This window comes from Mastomys coucha, unplaced genomic scaffold (genome assembly GCF_008632895.1).
Source record: "Mastomys coucha isolate ucsf_1 unplaced genomic scaffold, UCSF_Mcou_1 pScaffold21, whole genome shotgun sequence".
Classification (NCBI taxonomy): domain Eukaryota; kingdom Metazoa; phylum Chordata; class Mammalia; order Rodentia; family Muridae; genus Mastomys; species Mastomys coucha.
In genome coordinates, this window is record NW_022196904.1 from 144,905,016 (window position 1) to 144,921,726 (window position 16,711).

At 38.4% G+C, this 16,711-nt stretch overlaps 1 protein-coding gene across 1 annotated transcript; it reads left to right on the top strand.

The window, feature by feature from the left end:
- The first annotated feature begins 12,516 nt into the window (after positions 1–12,516).
- Positions 12,517–13,607, top strand: LOC116101099 (olfactory receptor 10Q1-like). Its single transcript, XM_031384786.1, has one exon. It carries the CDS (start codon positions 12,550–12,552, stop codon positions 13,507–13,509), a length of 960 nt encoding a protein of 319 aa, XP_031240646.1. The 5' UTR covers positions 12,517–12,549; the 3' UTR covers positions 13,510–13,607.
- The last annotated feature ends 3,104 nt before the right edge of the window (positions 13,608–16,711 follow it).

Here is a 16,711-nt window from a genome sequence, read left to right on the forward strand (position 1 = left end):
CCAGGGAGCACCCTCTTGGAAGTGAAGAGGAGAGGTGATATGGGAAGACCTCTGGGAGGGAGGACTGGGAGAGAGGCAACATTTGAAATATAAATAAAATAATTACTATTAATAATAAATAGACTGGCTATACTCTCCAGTTTTACTTAGTGTTTATATCTGTTTTGCCCAAACTTCAATAATAATACATTCTTAAATACATTAAAAAATACATGCTTAAATGATGAAATCCTAAAATTTAGAGTATTGTGCTTATCACCAAGATCAATCAAAGTTGGTAAAAAATAATAATAATAGATTTTTTGGAACAGACAGTAGAAAGGACCAATGCTAGGTGTTGTGCTTAAGACAATGTTGAATAATCATGAGTAGCTGACATTGAGACCATGTGCCAACCTACACAAAATATTCACTACTGTGAGACTCAAAGAAAGAATCATGTTATAGAATATGGGTCCTGGTTTCCAATTCACCAGAACCTGGAAATTCATAAAGATTTCCATGAGATATACCTTGGTGTGGACTCCCTCCCCAAAGCCCGGACAGTAAACAGCAACCACTTGGGCCCCAGCACTGCGGCTGTCCACCTGTTAAGCGAAACCTGGTTCCAGTTACATTCAGAAGCTCCACCCCCACAGAGTAACAAGGAAGTCACTGATTGGACTGTTACACTGACATATTTTGGGGGAAGGGTTTTTGGCCCAGGTAATATATCTGTTGGAAGAACAAAGGATTATTATTAAAGAACCGAGATGGCTGAGCAGTAATGTCTCCCATCTAATATTTTACCCTTCCATGTGGGTAGGTATGTCTGTGGCCACACTATCCTATCTCTAACTCTCTCTAGCAACTGCTCTCCTTTCTAACTTCATTTTTCCAGGTTACCCACTGTTTAATGTTACTGCAGGTTGGTAACAGATGGCACTCCTAACGTCGGGCTAGTTTGGAGTATATTTAAACTGAACTCTCTTATAAGATATGGATGGCATTTCCTGCTGGGGTGCACAGCCAAAGTGCTGGTTTTTTGGCCAGAGTGCTGGGGTTATCTGCTGGTCAGCTGGGTTTATCTGAGCCCAAGCGGGAACAAATAGGGACGTACCCACTTATCATAGATGGTAAGTGGCTACGGGGTTACGGCAAATTCTCGCCGGGATAGACAGCTATGTGCTGGGTTTTGGCTAGCCAGGGTGCCAAGATATGGCAGGTCCGCCGGTTTATCTGAGCCCAAGCTGGCACAGATAGGGACGTAGCTATGGGGATACCTTGGGGACAGAAACGAGCTGTGCATAGGCTCAGGAAGAACTATTATGTCTTGTTTACATGTTTCAATGTGTGTGTATGTCGGATGAATGCGGATTGTGTCGTCTTGCATTTTTGTTTTGCCCCTCTGCACATGTGGCGGAGATAGCTGTGGAGGCTGGCTCACACAGGCTGTTGACTGCAGGTGTAGTCGGAGGAGGGGCTAGAGACTCTGTGCAAGAGTACGCTCCCCTCCCCCTCTCTGCTGCCCTTGCTATGCAGTCACATGGGGTGTCCGGAGTGTGGCAGAGGTCTCGGATACAGGGGCTGGCCTTGGGTGGGGCAAGGGCTGTGTGCTCAGCGGCTTCGCCCGATGGCTTGGTGGTCCCGCCAAGGGCCACTGGCCTGCGCATACGTGTAACAGAGTGAGCAGGCAGCCACGCTGGGCCGTGGCTGGGGGAGCAGAGCTCAGCAGACACTGCTGGCAGCTTGCCCCGCAGGGGTCGCTTCTTGTGCACTCTCTGCCCTTGGTCTGGGGACTTTCCCCTGAGCACAAAGATTAGGAACATGTCCTCTGTGTGTAGCTTGGGAGACAGGCCTTCAGAGCAAGATCATTTTGTAGTCTGGTTGAGTCTGCGCGCGGTGCTACAAACTCTGCACTAGAATGCACTTCCCTCCACACTAGAGTGCACTTCCCTCCCCCTCTCGAGCAAGGCCGGAGTGAGCAGGGCTGGAGTGGGTGCTCGTCACTCTTCGGCACCTGGGAGGGTCCCTCGGCCCTAGCCAGGCTCTCCCCAAGCGGGGGAGGTGAGTTCCCAGAGAGCACGGCTCTATGCGAAACTACACTTCCCAAGAGACTTAGCGGCCATGGCAGTGCACATGCTCACAGATTCCATGTTTGCCCGTGCACGCCATCTAGTGGTTGTACAATAAATTACAAGCTGGCAATTCTCAGCCGATCTAGTCAGGTCTAGTGGACACACAGGGTTTCAATTACGTGACTACTTTTCCAGAGCTTAAATTATTAGGGCCAAACAGATTTCTTTGACATAAAATTTTTAGTATTCGATTCAAAATTATAAAACTAAAGCTTAATTTCTAAATTCTTTTATTCTCATTTCAATAGACCTCATTTGGCTTCTAGCTAGTTTTAAAGATATATATTCTTTTATTTATTGTTAAACAAGTTTTTAGACTTGGTTTTCTTTGTTACATCTATTTTTAAAGACTAGATTTGAGCTGGTACTATAACACGTGTCCTCATTTTATTTGGGCATTTGTAAACAAAATAACTTGTTTTTCCTTCACTGAGAGCCCAACTAGTTATTATCAGTGACTTGACTCTAGCCCAAAACTGGGTTGGCATCACTCTGGCATGTTGCCATCTGCTTTAAAACAGGGTCTCTCTGTGTAAACCAGGCTGTCCTGTGGCTCGTGAATCTGCCTGCCTCTTCCTCCATTATGACTAGGTAAGTATCCCATCTGACTCCAGCTAGAATTCAGATACAAGCCATACATCTGTGGTAACTAAGTTTTTTTTTCCTAGCTGTATTTCAAATTATGTATGGGCTTGACTTCAGATTCATTAACTACAGTTCAGAGACACACTAATAGAGTCAGGGTTATTCATACTGAGTCCTGCTTGAGTATAGATTTTTTTCTTTAGAAACAGTACTTTTACAGCACCAAGGTTACTAATTATGTTTTAGTTTAAAGTCAGCTAGAAAAAGAAACAGAGATAAAGAACAAAGTCGCCCTTAGAATCTGACCTCACTTCAGGAGGTGTAAGCTTTAAATGTTATTCAGGTGGTATGCTCAGTGATAGTTCACATTTGAGTTAATACATAAACACACAGAAGCCTTAGAGACATTACTTTTGTTTTTACAACCAGGGCTAGGGAAGTCTTCCTGGTTATGCCTCTCCCTTACCTCAGGGAAATGGTTTTTGAGACAATATCAACATTTTCACAGATCCATTCAGATGTGGGCCTAAGTAATTGTAAATTTGAAATTTATGTAGAGTAGATGAGGTCATAAAACTTATAGAAACATTACAGTTTGACTTGCCTATTTCTTTTAGAGTTATTGTGTATTTAGGAGGTTGTTTTTCCCTTCATTGTCCTGGTAGCCTTGAAGTTAACTATTAAAGCCTCAGCTACATCAAGAGAGTTGTTTCTAAATAGAAAAGATGAGTTGCTTATTTTAAGTTATTTTAGACTCATCTTAAACTCACCACCGGACTTAAGCCTCTGTTAAGAATTAACTGGTGAGACTTACAGCCTTTTACAGAAATTAGAGGAAGCTTCTGTCACGTGTCAATTATAACCAAATCTTTAGTTTTTGCTCACAGCAATTCTTTGGCAAAAAAGGGCATTGATATAAATTTATCTTTTCTCATATTCTATATAAAGTTTTTATATCCTATTACCAAACTGTTATATTATTAACAAAAATTTTTATGATAAAGTTTTGAAAGTATTTTTAAGAAATGTCTTAACAACCTAGAGACATCTTTTTCTTCAAACATTAAATCGGTTATTACTCTATACTAATAGATGTGTATGAATACACTGTGATTGTACAGATGGCCATAAGCTATCGTGTTTTTCTGCTAATATTAATATCAAAAGTTTTCACTTATTTTGCTTGCTTCAGTATAGTACACTGAGACTATAGTCATAATGTCAGATGTCACTGTGAGTGGTTGTGGTTGCTGAGATCTGAACTCAAGACTTTCGGGGGAGCAGTCACTGCTCTGGCCTGCTGGGCCATTTTGACCAATGCTATGTCACATGTTCTATCCTTTTATTAATATATAGATACTTACTTATCTGAGTTTTTTATTACCTATATTTAGTCAATTTTAATATATGATTTTGATCTCTAAATTGATGTTAATTTATACACATGTGACTATTTCTTCTCAGACTCTTAAGTTTGATTACTTATACTTAAATGATTTATTATTTGGTTTTTGTCTTATTCTTTTTTACATATATTTAATGTTCCTTATAGAATTGACTAATGTAGTCATACATTTCTAAGTAGGAGGATATGCACTCCTCCCTGAGAGCGTCTTTGCTCTAGTTTTTGCTTATATTAGAGACATGTTTTGCCTTTTAGATTATGTTAAATTATACTCATTTTCATTTTTTGCCTCTTTTTAAACATGCTTTGTTTTGCTCATGCTTAAAGGCATATTGCCTCTTGCTTGTCTTGAATAATCATTTTTTTAATATGGCGTGTCACCCCACCTTGCCCAGGAAAAGGGGCTCCTTTAGGGTTTTTACTCAATGACAGCTTTTTACTTTTATTTGCCAAGTGGATACAGACGCAGTATCCTTTTATAGACATGCTGTTGTCCTCTTTATTTTGAATTTTCTGCAGGCCGATGTTATAAGTCGATCTGCTGCAGAATGACATTGGCATCCAAAATCTATTAATTCTCATGCTATTGTGCATTAGAGAGACCCACCCACCAATGCATGGCATGATTTGGGGCAGAGGCTCAGTCTTCATTTTTTCATGAAGAGAGGAGGAGACACGGTGGTTCCCAGAGAGTTTGGTACACCAGTTTGATTCAGAGCAGCTGCTGTCCTAGCAGGAAAGCTCAGAAAGTTTTTCTTCTTCCTTTTTTCTTTCGTTCAGTTTGTTCTAAGGCTGACAGGCTTTTCCTGCCAGTTTTGAACTTGTTTTTCCTGTTTGATTTGGAATCCTGCTTACTCCCGATAAAGCAGGAGAAAGTAAACTATGGCTTATCCAAAGCAAAGTTTTGCTGTCGTTTCAATGTTTATATTCTGAGAGCAGGCAATATCCCGAAGTTGCTGACATACCACCGAGATTCCAGCATTTCAAAGGTTATTTCGACTAGAGTCTTCAAAGGACTTATTTACATTATCTTGAGACCTGTTCCCTGGGCAACCGACTCCAGAGCTCTAGCAGAAGATTTGCAACTGTGAAATCTTATGTAGACATGGATTCGCTCGTTTGGGCCCCGTGCATGTGCTCTTGGCTCCAGCTGCCCCATTTCGGCCTCAGACTGTCAGAAGTTCCTCGACTGCTTCCAGAGAATCGTGGCAGCTTCCGGACTTTGCAGGTGTTTTAGGCACAACTTGGCATTTGGTATGGATGGGTGGTGCAGAAAGTAGCGCTCTCTCTGGTGGTGAGGTTAACTCAGGTAAACACATGCCCAGTGGCTGTCTGTGATAATGACGTGTCATAAGCCCTGCTCTCACTGTGCAAATTTTGCCTGAGGGTACAGAGCCAGAGAGAGAAGCTCAACGCACCATGATGATTCCCATACAAGTGTGCCGAGCTCATGTCCTGTACCCTGCATTTGTTTTTTTTTAACAAGAGAGGGTGAAATGTGGACTCCCTCCCCAAAGCCCGGACAGTAAACAGCAACCACTTGGGCCCCAGTGCTGCAGCTGCCCACCTGTTGAGCGAAACCTGGTTCCAGTTACATTCAGAAGCTCCACCCCCACAGAGTAGCAAGGAAGTCACTGATTGGACTGTTACACTGACGTATTTTGAGGGAAGGGTTTTTGGCCCAGGTAATATATCTGTTGGAAGAACAAAGGATTATTATTAAAGAACCGAGATGGCTGAGCAGTAATGTCTTCCATCTAATACACGTGGATAGGTATGTCTGTGGCCACTCTATCCTATCTTTAACTCTCTCTAGCAGCTGCTCTCCTTTCTAACTTCATTTTTCCAGGTTACCCACTGTTTAATGTTACTGCAGGTCGGTAACACCTTGGCAAATGGGAAACAAGAAATTAGAAAGAGTAGAACACATGGTAGAAATACAAATAGACAGATAGACAGATAGACAGACAGACAGACAGAAAGACAGACAGACAGACAGACAGACAGACAGACAGACAGACAGACAGAAACAGTTTCTCCTGGATGAGCTGCTACCAGCTATGGAATTCCTTTCATAGTAATCATGCACTAAGAGAATAGATCTCTTAATAAATATTCTTGTGAAGAATGTCTCACAAAGCAATGTATCATATTACATTTTAAAAATGCTTTTATTGGCTTTTTTTGTTATATTCATCTACTTGACTTCCCTAACATCTTTCTTTCTAAATAAAGCACCAAAACTTAACTTTGTGCCTTGGGCTACAATCCCAAAACTTAATCTTAAAACTGTAAAATATGTACCAATTCTGAATTATCCTTTATGGATGAATTATGAAATAAAGGACTCTGTTCCTACTGTATTTCTTTGGTAGTTCAATCCAGATAGAGAAACAAATAAAGGGATAGAGATAGGAATATAGAACACACACATACATGAACACACAGAGAGAGAGAGAGAGAGACAGAGAGAGAGACAGAGACAGAGACAGAGACAAAGACAGAGACAGAGACAGACAGAGAGAGACATAGAGAGACAGAGAGAGACAGAGAGAGAGACAGAGAGACAAAGAGACAGAGAGACAGAAACAGAGACACAGAGAGACATCAGACAAAGAAGGCAGATAGATGGTGGATTACAGATATTACAGAACAGATGATTGATTAATAGATAACCAACATATCATAGCTATAGATAGGGAAAACAAGTAGATAGTACATGAGACCTAATATAGGACAGATAAATGATTGATGGTTAATAGATATTAGATACACAGATAAATGAGGGAGATGATACAGATAGGTAGATGGATAGATAGATAGATAGATAGATAGATAGATAGATAGATAGATGATACTAACAGAATGCATTATTATTGTTCAGCAGAATATACTTTTTGTTCTATATTAAATATGAACATATGTGATTTACATAATGTTCATTCTTAAACTATAGGATTGATCCACTTCTTGAAAAAATAGAATGAATTTTCTTGAGGTGAGAAAAAACCTCCAAAATTGTTTAAATGACATTAGAAGACAGGGTATATTAATGTGCATCTGTATAAACAGTTTCCCTTAGTTTTGTCCATTTCAGGGTCTGTTATTCCATATTTACTAGTGATCAAAGAAACAATTCAATATTATTTAGACATTTTTCTCAATATTATAAGTGTAGATATTTTTGGTTTCCATTTAGAAATCCTGTGTATTGAATCATTGGTTTTATGGACTATTTTCTACTCTGGCAGCCAATGAAAAGTATAGTGGCCATTGTCTATGTTCTTCTACAGATGAAATCATTCTTGTTCAGTGCAGGGTGCTCCATCTCAATATTCTAAGCATTCATTCACCACATAGTCTCCTCTAATCAGCATAAGAAGAAAATACAGAAGTTTAACTCTCTGTGTTCTTTCACTTCACAAAAATATAACACACACACAGCAATAGTCCACTTTTTCTGAACAACAATAACTAAATCACAAGGAAAAAGTCACAGTATAGAAATGGACAAAGAAAAAGAAAGAACAAATAAAAACCGTTACCTGCCTATTCCCTGTTGCCTCCCAGACAAAAATGTAAAAATAACTGTTTCTCATGAGAAAAGGATTACAGGGATATTGTCTCTAAGGAACTGAGATGAGGCAGTTGCCCCATGTGAGCCCCTGTGAGTCTATGACTGTATTAACACTGGGACTCAGATAAAGAGTCTAGTTCTAAGCATCCAAGGATAGATGCTTCACTTCTACCTCTGCACCGGTAAGTGCAAAAAGCTTTAAGGTCTAGAAGTCAGTAAGTTCTATGGTTTTATAATCAGTCAGAGTTGTGACATTTTAAATTTGGGACCCTTGATTTTAACCAGCTAAAGAAGCACCTTAAAGACTCAAAACAGTTTGCACAACACCCCTAGTAGCTTTGAGAAGTAGAACAAGATAAGTACATTTGATATCTTCAATCAAAAATACACAAGTCTGGAAATTTCATGGTGTAATTTTTTTAACAGCTGAATAGTGGTATAAATGTACCACATTTTCTTTATCTGTTATTTTGTTGTTGTTGTTGTTGTTGTTTTTGCTTGAGGGACATCTAAGTTGTGGAGGTGCCTACTCTTACTGAAACTTGGTATGTGATGTTTGATTGATATTCCTGAGATGTCTGTCCATTTCCCAAGAGAAACAGAGAATGAATGGGGAAGGTAGAGGAGAGGAGAGAGGTCTGGAAACAGAAGAAACTGATCAGGATGGAAAAATATTTTAAAGAAGAAGAACAAAAAAAAGAAATAATACACCCACGTCTCTCTTGTGGCCAAAAAACAATCTAGAACTTAAACAAAAACAAAAAACAAAAAACAAAAAACCTGTAAAGGTACCCTATGTCTTAGTTATAGATCAATGCACACATGTTATCTATTTGAGTTTTGTCAGGAAGTCTATGCATTCAGCAAATATTCCCCTCTAATCAGCATAAGAAGAAAATACAGAAATAACTCTCAATTTTCCACTTTATGGGAAAACATTTCCTCCTCAAATTTGTAGGGCAAGAATCACATGAGAGACACCAGAACCACTATTCCAGAAGAGCCGTTCCTTCATTTATCTAGTTTCAATTGTATGGTCAATGATTTTTCAAATTCTCCACAGAAACAAAAGCCCTTTAAGAGACAGTGACATTCACAATGCTAAACTAGAGAGAGGGAAAAATGACAAAGTCCAAATACTACTTGACATTCATACTGGTATTTCCTCAGTAAATCTCAATAAAAACCATCCTATTCCATATCCATTCCCTATCTCTAGGTGACAACTTGTAATGAATCAGTAGTGCTCTGTCCATCTGTACTTAGAAAACATATTTTGTTTTAATAATTAAGACCCTTCTCCAGTAATAAAAAGCCAATCTCAGTAAATGTTCGAAACACAGTTTCCCAACCAGTTCAATACATGCCTTCCTTGCATGCACTGAGGCTCAGGTTTCCTATATGTAGGAACTCTTCATTAGGAACTATTCAATTATATTCTACTGTGCTTTAGTTCTACATTCTCCATCACATTTTGTCTATCCTTCATGAATGTTATTTTGGTTTGGTGTTTTAACAATTTTTTAAGATATTTTCTTTATTTACATGTAAATTTCTCCTTTCCCAGTTCCCCCTCCAAAAACCAAAGAAACAAACAAACAACAAGTAGAGCAAATCCCTGTTGCCTCCCCCATCCCCATGCCTGCCACCCACCCTCTCCCACTTATTGGCCCTGACATTCCCCTACACTGGGGCACAGAACCTTCACAGGGCCAAGGTCCTCTCCTCCTATTGATGATCGAATTTGAAATCTTCTACTATACACATGCTGCCAAAACAATCAGACCCATCATGTGCAGTACTTGGTTGGTGGTTGAGACCCTGGGAGCTCTGAGGGTACTAGTTAGTTCATATTGTTGTTTGTCCTAAGGGGCTGCAAACCCCTCAGCTCCATAGGTCCTTTCTCTAACTCCTTCATTGGGGACCGTGTACTCAGTTCAATGGATGGCTGTGAGCCTCTATGTCAGGAGAGCACAAGTAAACAAGTAGAAGCACTTAAAGAGCAGACTCAAAAATCCCTTAAGGGATTGCAGGAAAACACAAACAGGTGAAGGAATTGAGTAAAACCATCCAGGACCTAAAAATGGAAGTAGAAACAATAAAGAAATCACAAAAAGAGACAACTCTGGAGTTAGAAATCTTAGGAAAGAAGTCAGGAAACATAGGTGCAAGCATCACCAACAGAATACAAGAGATAGAAGAAAGAATCTCAGGGGCAGAAGATAACATAGACAACATTGACAGAACAGTCAAAGAAACTGCAAAAAGCAAAAAGACCCTAACCCAAAACATCCGGGAAATCCAGGACACAATGAGAAGACCAAATCTAAGGATAATAGGTATAGAAGAGAGTGAAGACCTCCAACTTAAAGGGCCAGTAAATATCTTCAACAAAATTATAGAAGAAAACTCCCCTAACCTAAAGAAAGAGATGCCCACGAACATACAAGAAGCCTATAGAACATTTTAACAATTTTGTATTTCACAAACATGGAAAAAGAGTAGGAGAGAAGCCAAAGCATTCAGTTCTCTTGATAGAAGTTATCACTTGGTTCCTTACAAACAGGAGGCAGATTTTCTCATGTGAGCATTTGGAGTTGTTAAGAGTTTGCTTTTGAATAATGTGCAATTATATCATTCCCTGACAAGGATAATAAAAGTTTTTCCCTTTGTTATTAAAAGATTCCTCTTTCCTGTGACAGACGTCACATTACTATTTTTCTGTCAGTTTCTTCTACCTCATCAACTTAAGTTTTTATTAGTATCCTATCAATTGTGCCCTAAGCTTCAGTGTTTGTTTTGGTTGGACTATCAGAATCATACTGATGACTTTTTTTTACATGAAGTTTACACTTTCTTAACTATGTTTTTAATTTCCTAGGGTAACCAAGGAGAAAATTATATTTAAGGAATACCCATAGGCTCAGTTCTAAATTAATCTATGAGGATGTAAATGCTGGCATTTGGCATTCTAATAACAATCATATACATTTGCAATGGACTTAATTTCTAGATATGTCACTTATGGAAGATAGGATATAAAAAGGTAGGATTACATGTTTCTTATATTCCTTAGGCATTCAAATTTATGTGTATTTTGGTAAGTGAGCATACATAAGGCCTATACTTAGAGAATTCTGTGGTTTCATGATTCTCTCATGTTTTGAAGAACATTTTGCTTTTTATACACAGTGTGTCTGGATTGGTATTATCAATCTGCAACAAAGGAATAGCTAGAAAATCAATGACTTTCTCATTATTAACCCAACATGTCAGTTCAAAAGGACATTAATAGTTTGTTATCCTGTCTACTAACTATTGATTAGCTAAATCCATCTCAACAAAGTTCTTTAGTGTTGCATGTTGAATATTACAAGCATATATAAATAGATAGCCACTAGGCAAAGAAAAGCCACAATCTATGTGTTTTAAGTGATTATTGTATAATCTATGGAAGAAGCCATTGAACACTGTCTGGATTTGAAGGAAATTTAACAGTCCTGAAATTTTGCAACTTAATTAAATTGATTTTAAATAAAACCTATTTGAGGGTGCATAAGAGAGTGAAATATGGACATTACTGACTTTACATATAACTGTTTAAATGATAGTTAAACTAGGAAAGTCCAGAGCCGAGTATTTCACACATGCTCTTTCCAATGAAGTTAACTGAAGACTCAGAAATCAGCATATACTAAGGGTTAATGTAGTCTCTGAGAATAGATATGAAGAAAGCTACAGAATATTGGGAGTAATAGATGTAGTCTGTGAGTTTGTATGAATTACTAGATAACAAAAAAAAATGAATAGTTGAATGTCTTTAATCTAGCAAGCCCAGAGATTTTGGGTCAGTTAATGGATCTAGCCAGGGAGTTTTTAGATAAATTATTTATACTGGACACCAAATTTTTCTCCAGTGGAGAATATCCTAAATTCAAGTATAATGTGATTGGTTACTCCTATAACATTAGGGTCACTATTGGAACAGTAAGCGTTTCATCCCAGGCCACTGGTTATTATTGTAGCTCAAAGGGTCCACAGCTGGGAATACTTAATTACTTTTTGCCCTAATAGCTCAACAGACACCTTCAAACACTATAATTGGTGCAAAGCATATTATTTTACATTACAAATTCTCTTCTGTGAGTCACACATTCTGATTAGGCATTCAGCAACACAGAACTTTGCTTGGGTCTTGTTTTAATTTCAATTAGACAGGAATAATAAGTTACATGCCATATAATTACATTCATAAACTGAAACACAATTAAGCTAATCTGCATTGATAAAGGACAAAAGTAGTTACTCATGAAAAATAAAGACTTAGGGAAATATAAAGGATATTTTTACATTATTGAAATTGTTACATTTCATAATGTTGACAATTTTTATACTGGTATATTCATTGTTCATTTCAAAAATCAAAAATTCACTTCTTACTTGGATTTTTTTCAGAAGTTCTCCATGTGTATGTTGTATTTCAATAACAATTCTCAGCCAAAAGGATGGCCAGAATTTCCATTGACTTAATTTTAAAATATCTAAAATTATACATATTTAATTAAATACAATAAAATACGAGCAAAATATTAGCTCATGTCAATGGAATTTAAAAGGCCAAGTGATAGGATGTATCAAAAGGAAAATTGATTGTTATAGCTTGCAATGAGACCTTATAGGCCACTGCCCAATTAAGGAAGGCGTCCAGAGGAAACCATGTGAGGCTTCTATTATGAATGTATTTTCCCCATTTCACTTGAAAACAGAATACTAAATAGGCAATCCTATATCAAAACTCAGAATCAGCCTTCCTACGCTTAATACAGGCCATCAATCATTGTTTTTTTTTTCTTTTTTCAGAAGACATGGTGGATGGAAAGTCTTTCTTGAACAAATCCAGCCCACCCGAGTTTGTGTTCCGTGTCTTAACCAATGTTCCCGAGTTTCAGGCAATCCTCTTCACCCTCTTCTTCCTCCTGTATTTGATGATCCTCTGTGGCAACACCACCATTATCTGGGTGGTGTGTAAGCACAGCTCCCTGCACACTCCCATGTATTTTTTCCTGGGCAATCTGTCTTTTGTGGAAATCTGCTATATCACAGATGTGGTGCCCTTGATGCTCTCCAACACCTTTGGAGCCCAGAAGCCTATATCACTGGCTAGTTGTGGGACACAGATGTTCTTTTTCTCTGTCTTTGGCTGCACTGATTGTTTTCTCTTGACAGTCATGGCTTATGACAGATATGTGGCCATCTGCAACCCACTACACTACAACCTCATCATGACCCAGAAACGGTGTGTCCAGATGGTAATAGGCTCTTTGAGCTTGGCACTTCTTCTCTCTTTGGAGCTTACTTCCTTTACCTTCACGTTGCCATTCTGTAGACACCGCCTGGAAATCAACCACTTCCTCTGTGATGTGGCTCCTATCATGCGCCTAGCCTGTGCTGACATCCATGTGAACCAGGCAGTCCTCTATGTAGTTAGTATCCTAGTTCTGACAGTCCCATTCCTGCTAATTTTCATCTCCTATGTGTTCATTGCTTCTACCATTCTGCGCATGCATTCTACAGAGGGTCGCCAGAGGGCATTCTCCACCTGTTCCTCCCACCTCACTGTGGTTTTGTTACAATATGGCTGCTGTAGCCTTGTGTACCTGAGGCCCCGCTCTAGCACCTCAGAGGATGAGGACCGCCAAATTGCCTTGGTTTATATATTTGGTACTCCATTACTCAATCCTCTGATTTACACCCTTAGGAATAAAGATATCAAAGATGCTCTGAAGAACTCTTTCTCCCATGTCCCAGCTTCTGACACTAGTTGATATCTTGAGTATCTTGGGTATAGTGGAGTATCTATCAGTTAAGCCAATCAACCCTAAATGACAAACAATTAAAAACCTTATTTTCCTTTTACGTTTGGCTCTTGATTCTTTTTTTCCCCTATGTTCACCATGGATCATCTTCACTAATTTTCCAAAGTGCTGTGAATATAATTTTAGTTTAAACTTTCTATATTCTCCTATAGCAATTGCTACATCAGACACAAATAATAATTTTTGATGATCGATTGATGTCTTTGTAAATACTGCCTGCTGAGGAGGTATCTTCAGTAAGGAAAATTCATGAAGATATATATTATTCTCAAAGATACACATCTTAATATCTTAGATACATGGCATGCAGAAGCCTAATTTAGATAATTCATCAATTGTCTTCATTTTTGCATTTCAATGAATGCATTGCTTTCTTCCTATCATTTTTTATTTCTTCCTTTCTATCATCTTGGAACAAGACATGAATTTCTTTCCATTGATATAGCATCTATCATATCACAGCTGAGGTAGGGTAGCGAAAACTAATTAAGGTCATTGATGTATCTGTGTTCTTTCTGTCATATTAGGTTTTTTTTCTTCCATAAAGAAGAAATAAATGATTTATTTTTAGGTAAGATATGGGTATGAGTGTTTTTCTTTGAAGAATGTATGTGTTTTGTTGACCAAAGAAGCCAAGTAGGGGCACCCCACCCTGAAATGGGGAACAGCACTAAACAAAGAATTCTCAACTGAGGAATACTGAATGGCTGAGAAGCACCTAAAGAAATGTTCAACATCCTTAGTCATCAAGGAAATTCAAATCAAGACAAATTTGAAATTCTAACTCACACCAGTCAGAATGGCTAAGTTCAAAAACTCAGGTGACAGCAGATGCTGGTGAAGATGTGGAGATTGAGGAGCACTCTCCCATTGTTGGTGGGATTACTAGCTGATATAATGACTCTGGAAATCAGTCTGGTAGTTCCTCAGATAATTGGACATAGTACTACCTGAAGACCCAGCTATACCACTCCTGGGCATATACGAGAAGATCCTCCAATATGTAATAAGGACACATGTTGCACTATGTTGCTAACAGCCTTATTTATATTAGACAGAAGCTGGAAAGAACCCAGATGTCCCTCAATAGAGGTATGGATACAGAAAATGTGGTACATTTACAAAATGGTGCAGTAGATTTCTACATTGTCACTAAAATGCCTATGATTCCAGTTATTTCTCCCCATATTCTCTGCCTCCATCTCCAGTTCCCATCTGCCCCCAGTCCATGCACAAAATCTATTATTCCTACAAGGGGAGATCCATGAATCCCCCTCAGAGTTTTCCTTGTTACATAAACTTTCTTGGTCTGTAGATTGTAACATGAACATTTTTGACAGCTAATACCTAATTATAAGTGAATATGTACCATATTTCATTTTGGGAGTCTGGTCTGAGATTCTTCATTTAGGATAATTTTTTCTAGTTTCATCTACTTGACTGCAATTTTCATGATGTCAATTTTTAACAATCGAGTAATACTCCACTATGTAAATTACCACATTTTTAATCCATTCTTCAATTGGAGGACATCCAGGTTGTTTCTGATTTGAGCTCATGTGAATAAAGCATCTACAAATATAGTTAAGTAATCAAATAACTTTGTGAAGAAGGAGCATCCTTTGGGTGTATGCTGAGGAGTTGTATATCTGGGTCTTGTAGTACACCCATTCCAGTATTTCTGAGGAATCACCATATTGACTTCCATAAGTTAGTCATGTAAAATGATGGTTTGCTTGGGCACAGAGGTGAAAGGGCATCTTGCTAAAGCAAACACATGAAAGACTGTTTCCCTGAAGCAGACACAAGTGAAAGGATGTTTGTATAAAACCAACATGTGAAAGGACTCTTAATGAAGCCACACAGACATTGGGAAAGGAGCGCTAAGCTTTGGTTTGGCTTGCTACACTTTACTTTTCTTCCCTAAAGATACACATGTATTGGTTTGAATTACATAGCACTGTTGATCTCAACTTGTGATAATGCCACCATTGAGAGGAACTTGCCTAAGAACTGCTTATGGGGTTCCTGTGGCAGTTGCAGCTTCTGGGACCTCAGCTCAGTCCTGTTGGGGAGCCTGGCAGTTTCTTCAGGATTCAACTATAGCTGCCTAGTGTCTGCTTGCTACAAGGACTGGATTGTAGCTGCTAGTTTGTGCCTGTTGTCTTCCTGCATAGATGACTGGTCTGCAGCTGAGAAGTTGTATTTGGTGTTTGCTATAGGATGGAACTACTGCCCCAAAGATCAAGCTCACCCCCAAAGAACTATTGCTGAACAGGTCCATTGCCCCCAAATCCTAATAACTTTTCTCTTCCACTCTGCTAGGTGGTGGGCTAGAGGTAAAGTTGAACCCTTATTAAAAGTAAGTTGCAAAACAAAATGTTTGCACTCCTACTAGCAACGTTGAAGTGTTCCCTTGCTCTTCATCCTCATGAGCAGGTGTAAGATGGAATCTCTAAGTACTTTCGATTTGCATTTACCTTATGGCTAATAATTTTGAAGAGTTCTTTGGGTGTTTCCCAGCCATTTTAGATTCTTCTTTTAAATTTTCCTTTTAGATATTTATACAATTTTTACTGGATTATTTGGTTTGTTGATGTTCAGAAGATTGAGATTATATGTATTTTAGATACTAGCCCTCTGTTGGATATGGCATTAATGAAAAATTCTCTTTCCATTCTAAGGGATGGCATTTTGTTCTGTTGATGTGTCCTTTGCCTTATTCAAGCTTTTTAGTTTTATAAAGTTCCATTTACTATTTGTTGAACTTAGTACCTGCACTATTGATGTTCTGTTCAAAAAGTTTTTTTTTTCTGTGCCAATGTGTTCAAAGCTGTTCCCTACTTTTTCTTCTGTCAGGTTCAGTGAGGTTCTGAGAAATTTTTTGGCTTGGATAATTTTACTGACCGTTACTATTTCCTTGGGGCTTATAGCATAGCTTTATTTTATTTGTGTATCTGATCCTGATTTAATATTGCCAAGTGGTATTGACTGAGAAAATTACCCATTTCTTTTAGGTTTTGTAATTTTGTAGAATACAGGTTTTAGTGTGTCTATCTTATTTTCTAGATTTCCTTGGGGTCTATTGTTATGATTGTTATGCCTCTTTTTTTAATTTATTTTTTTAGTAACATGGTTATATGTAAAGGAA

What these genes read in the sequence shown, in the direction of transcription:
- LOC116101099 (XM_031384786.1), top strand. Translation starts at nt 12,550, where the DNA reads ATGGTGGATGGAAAGTCTTTCTTGAACAAATCCAGCCCACCCGAGTTT.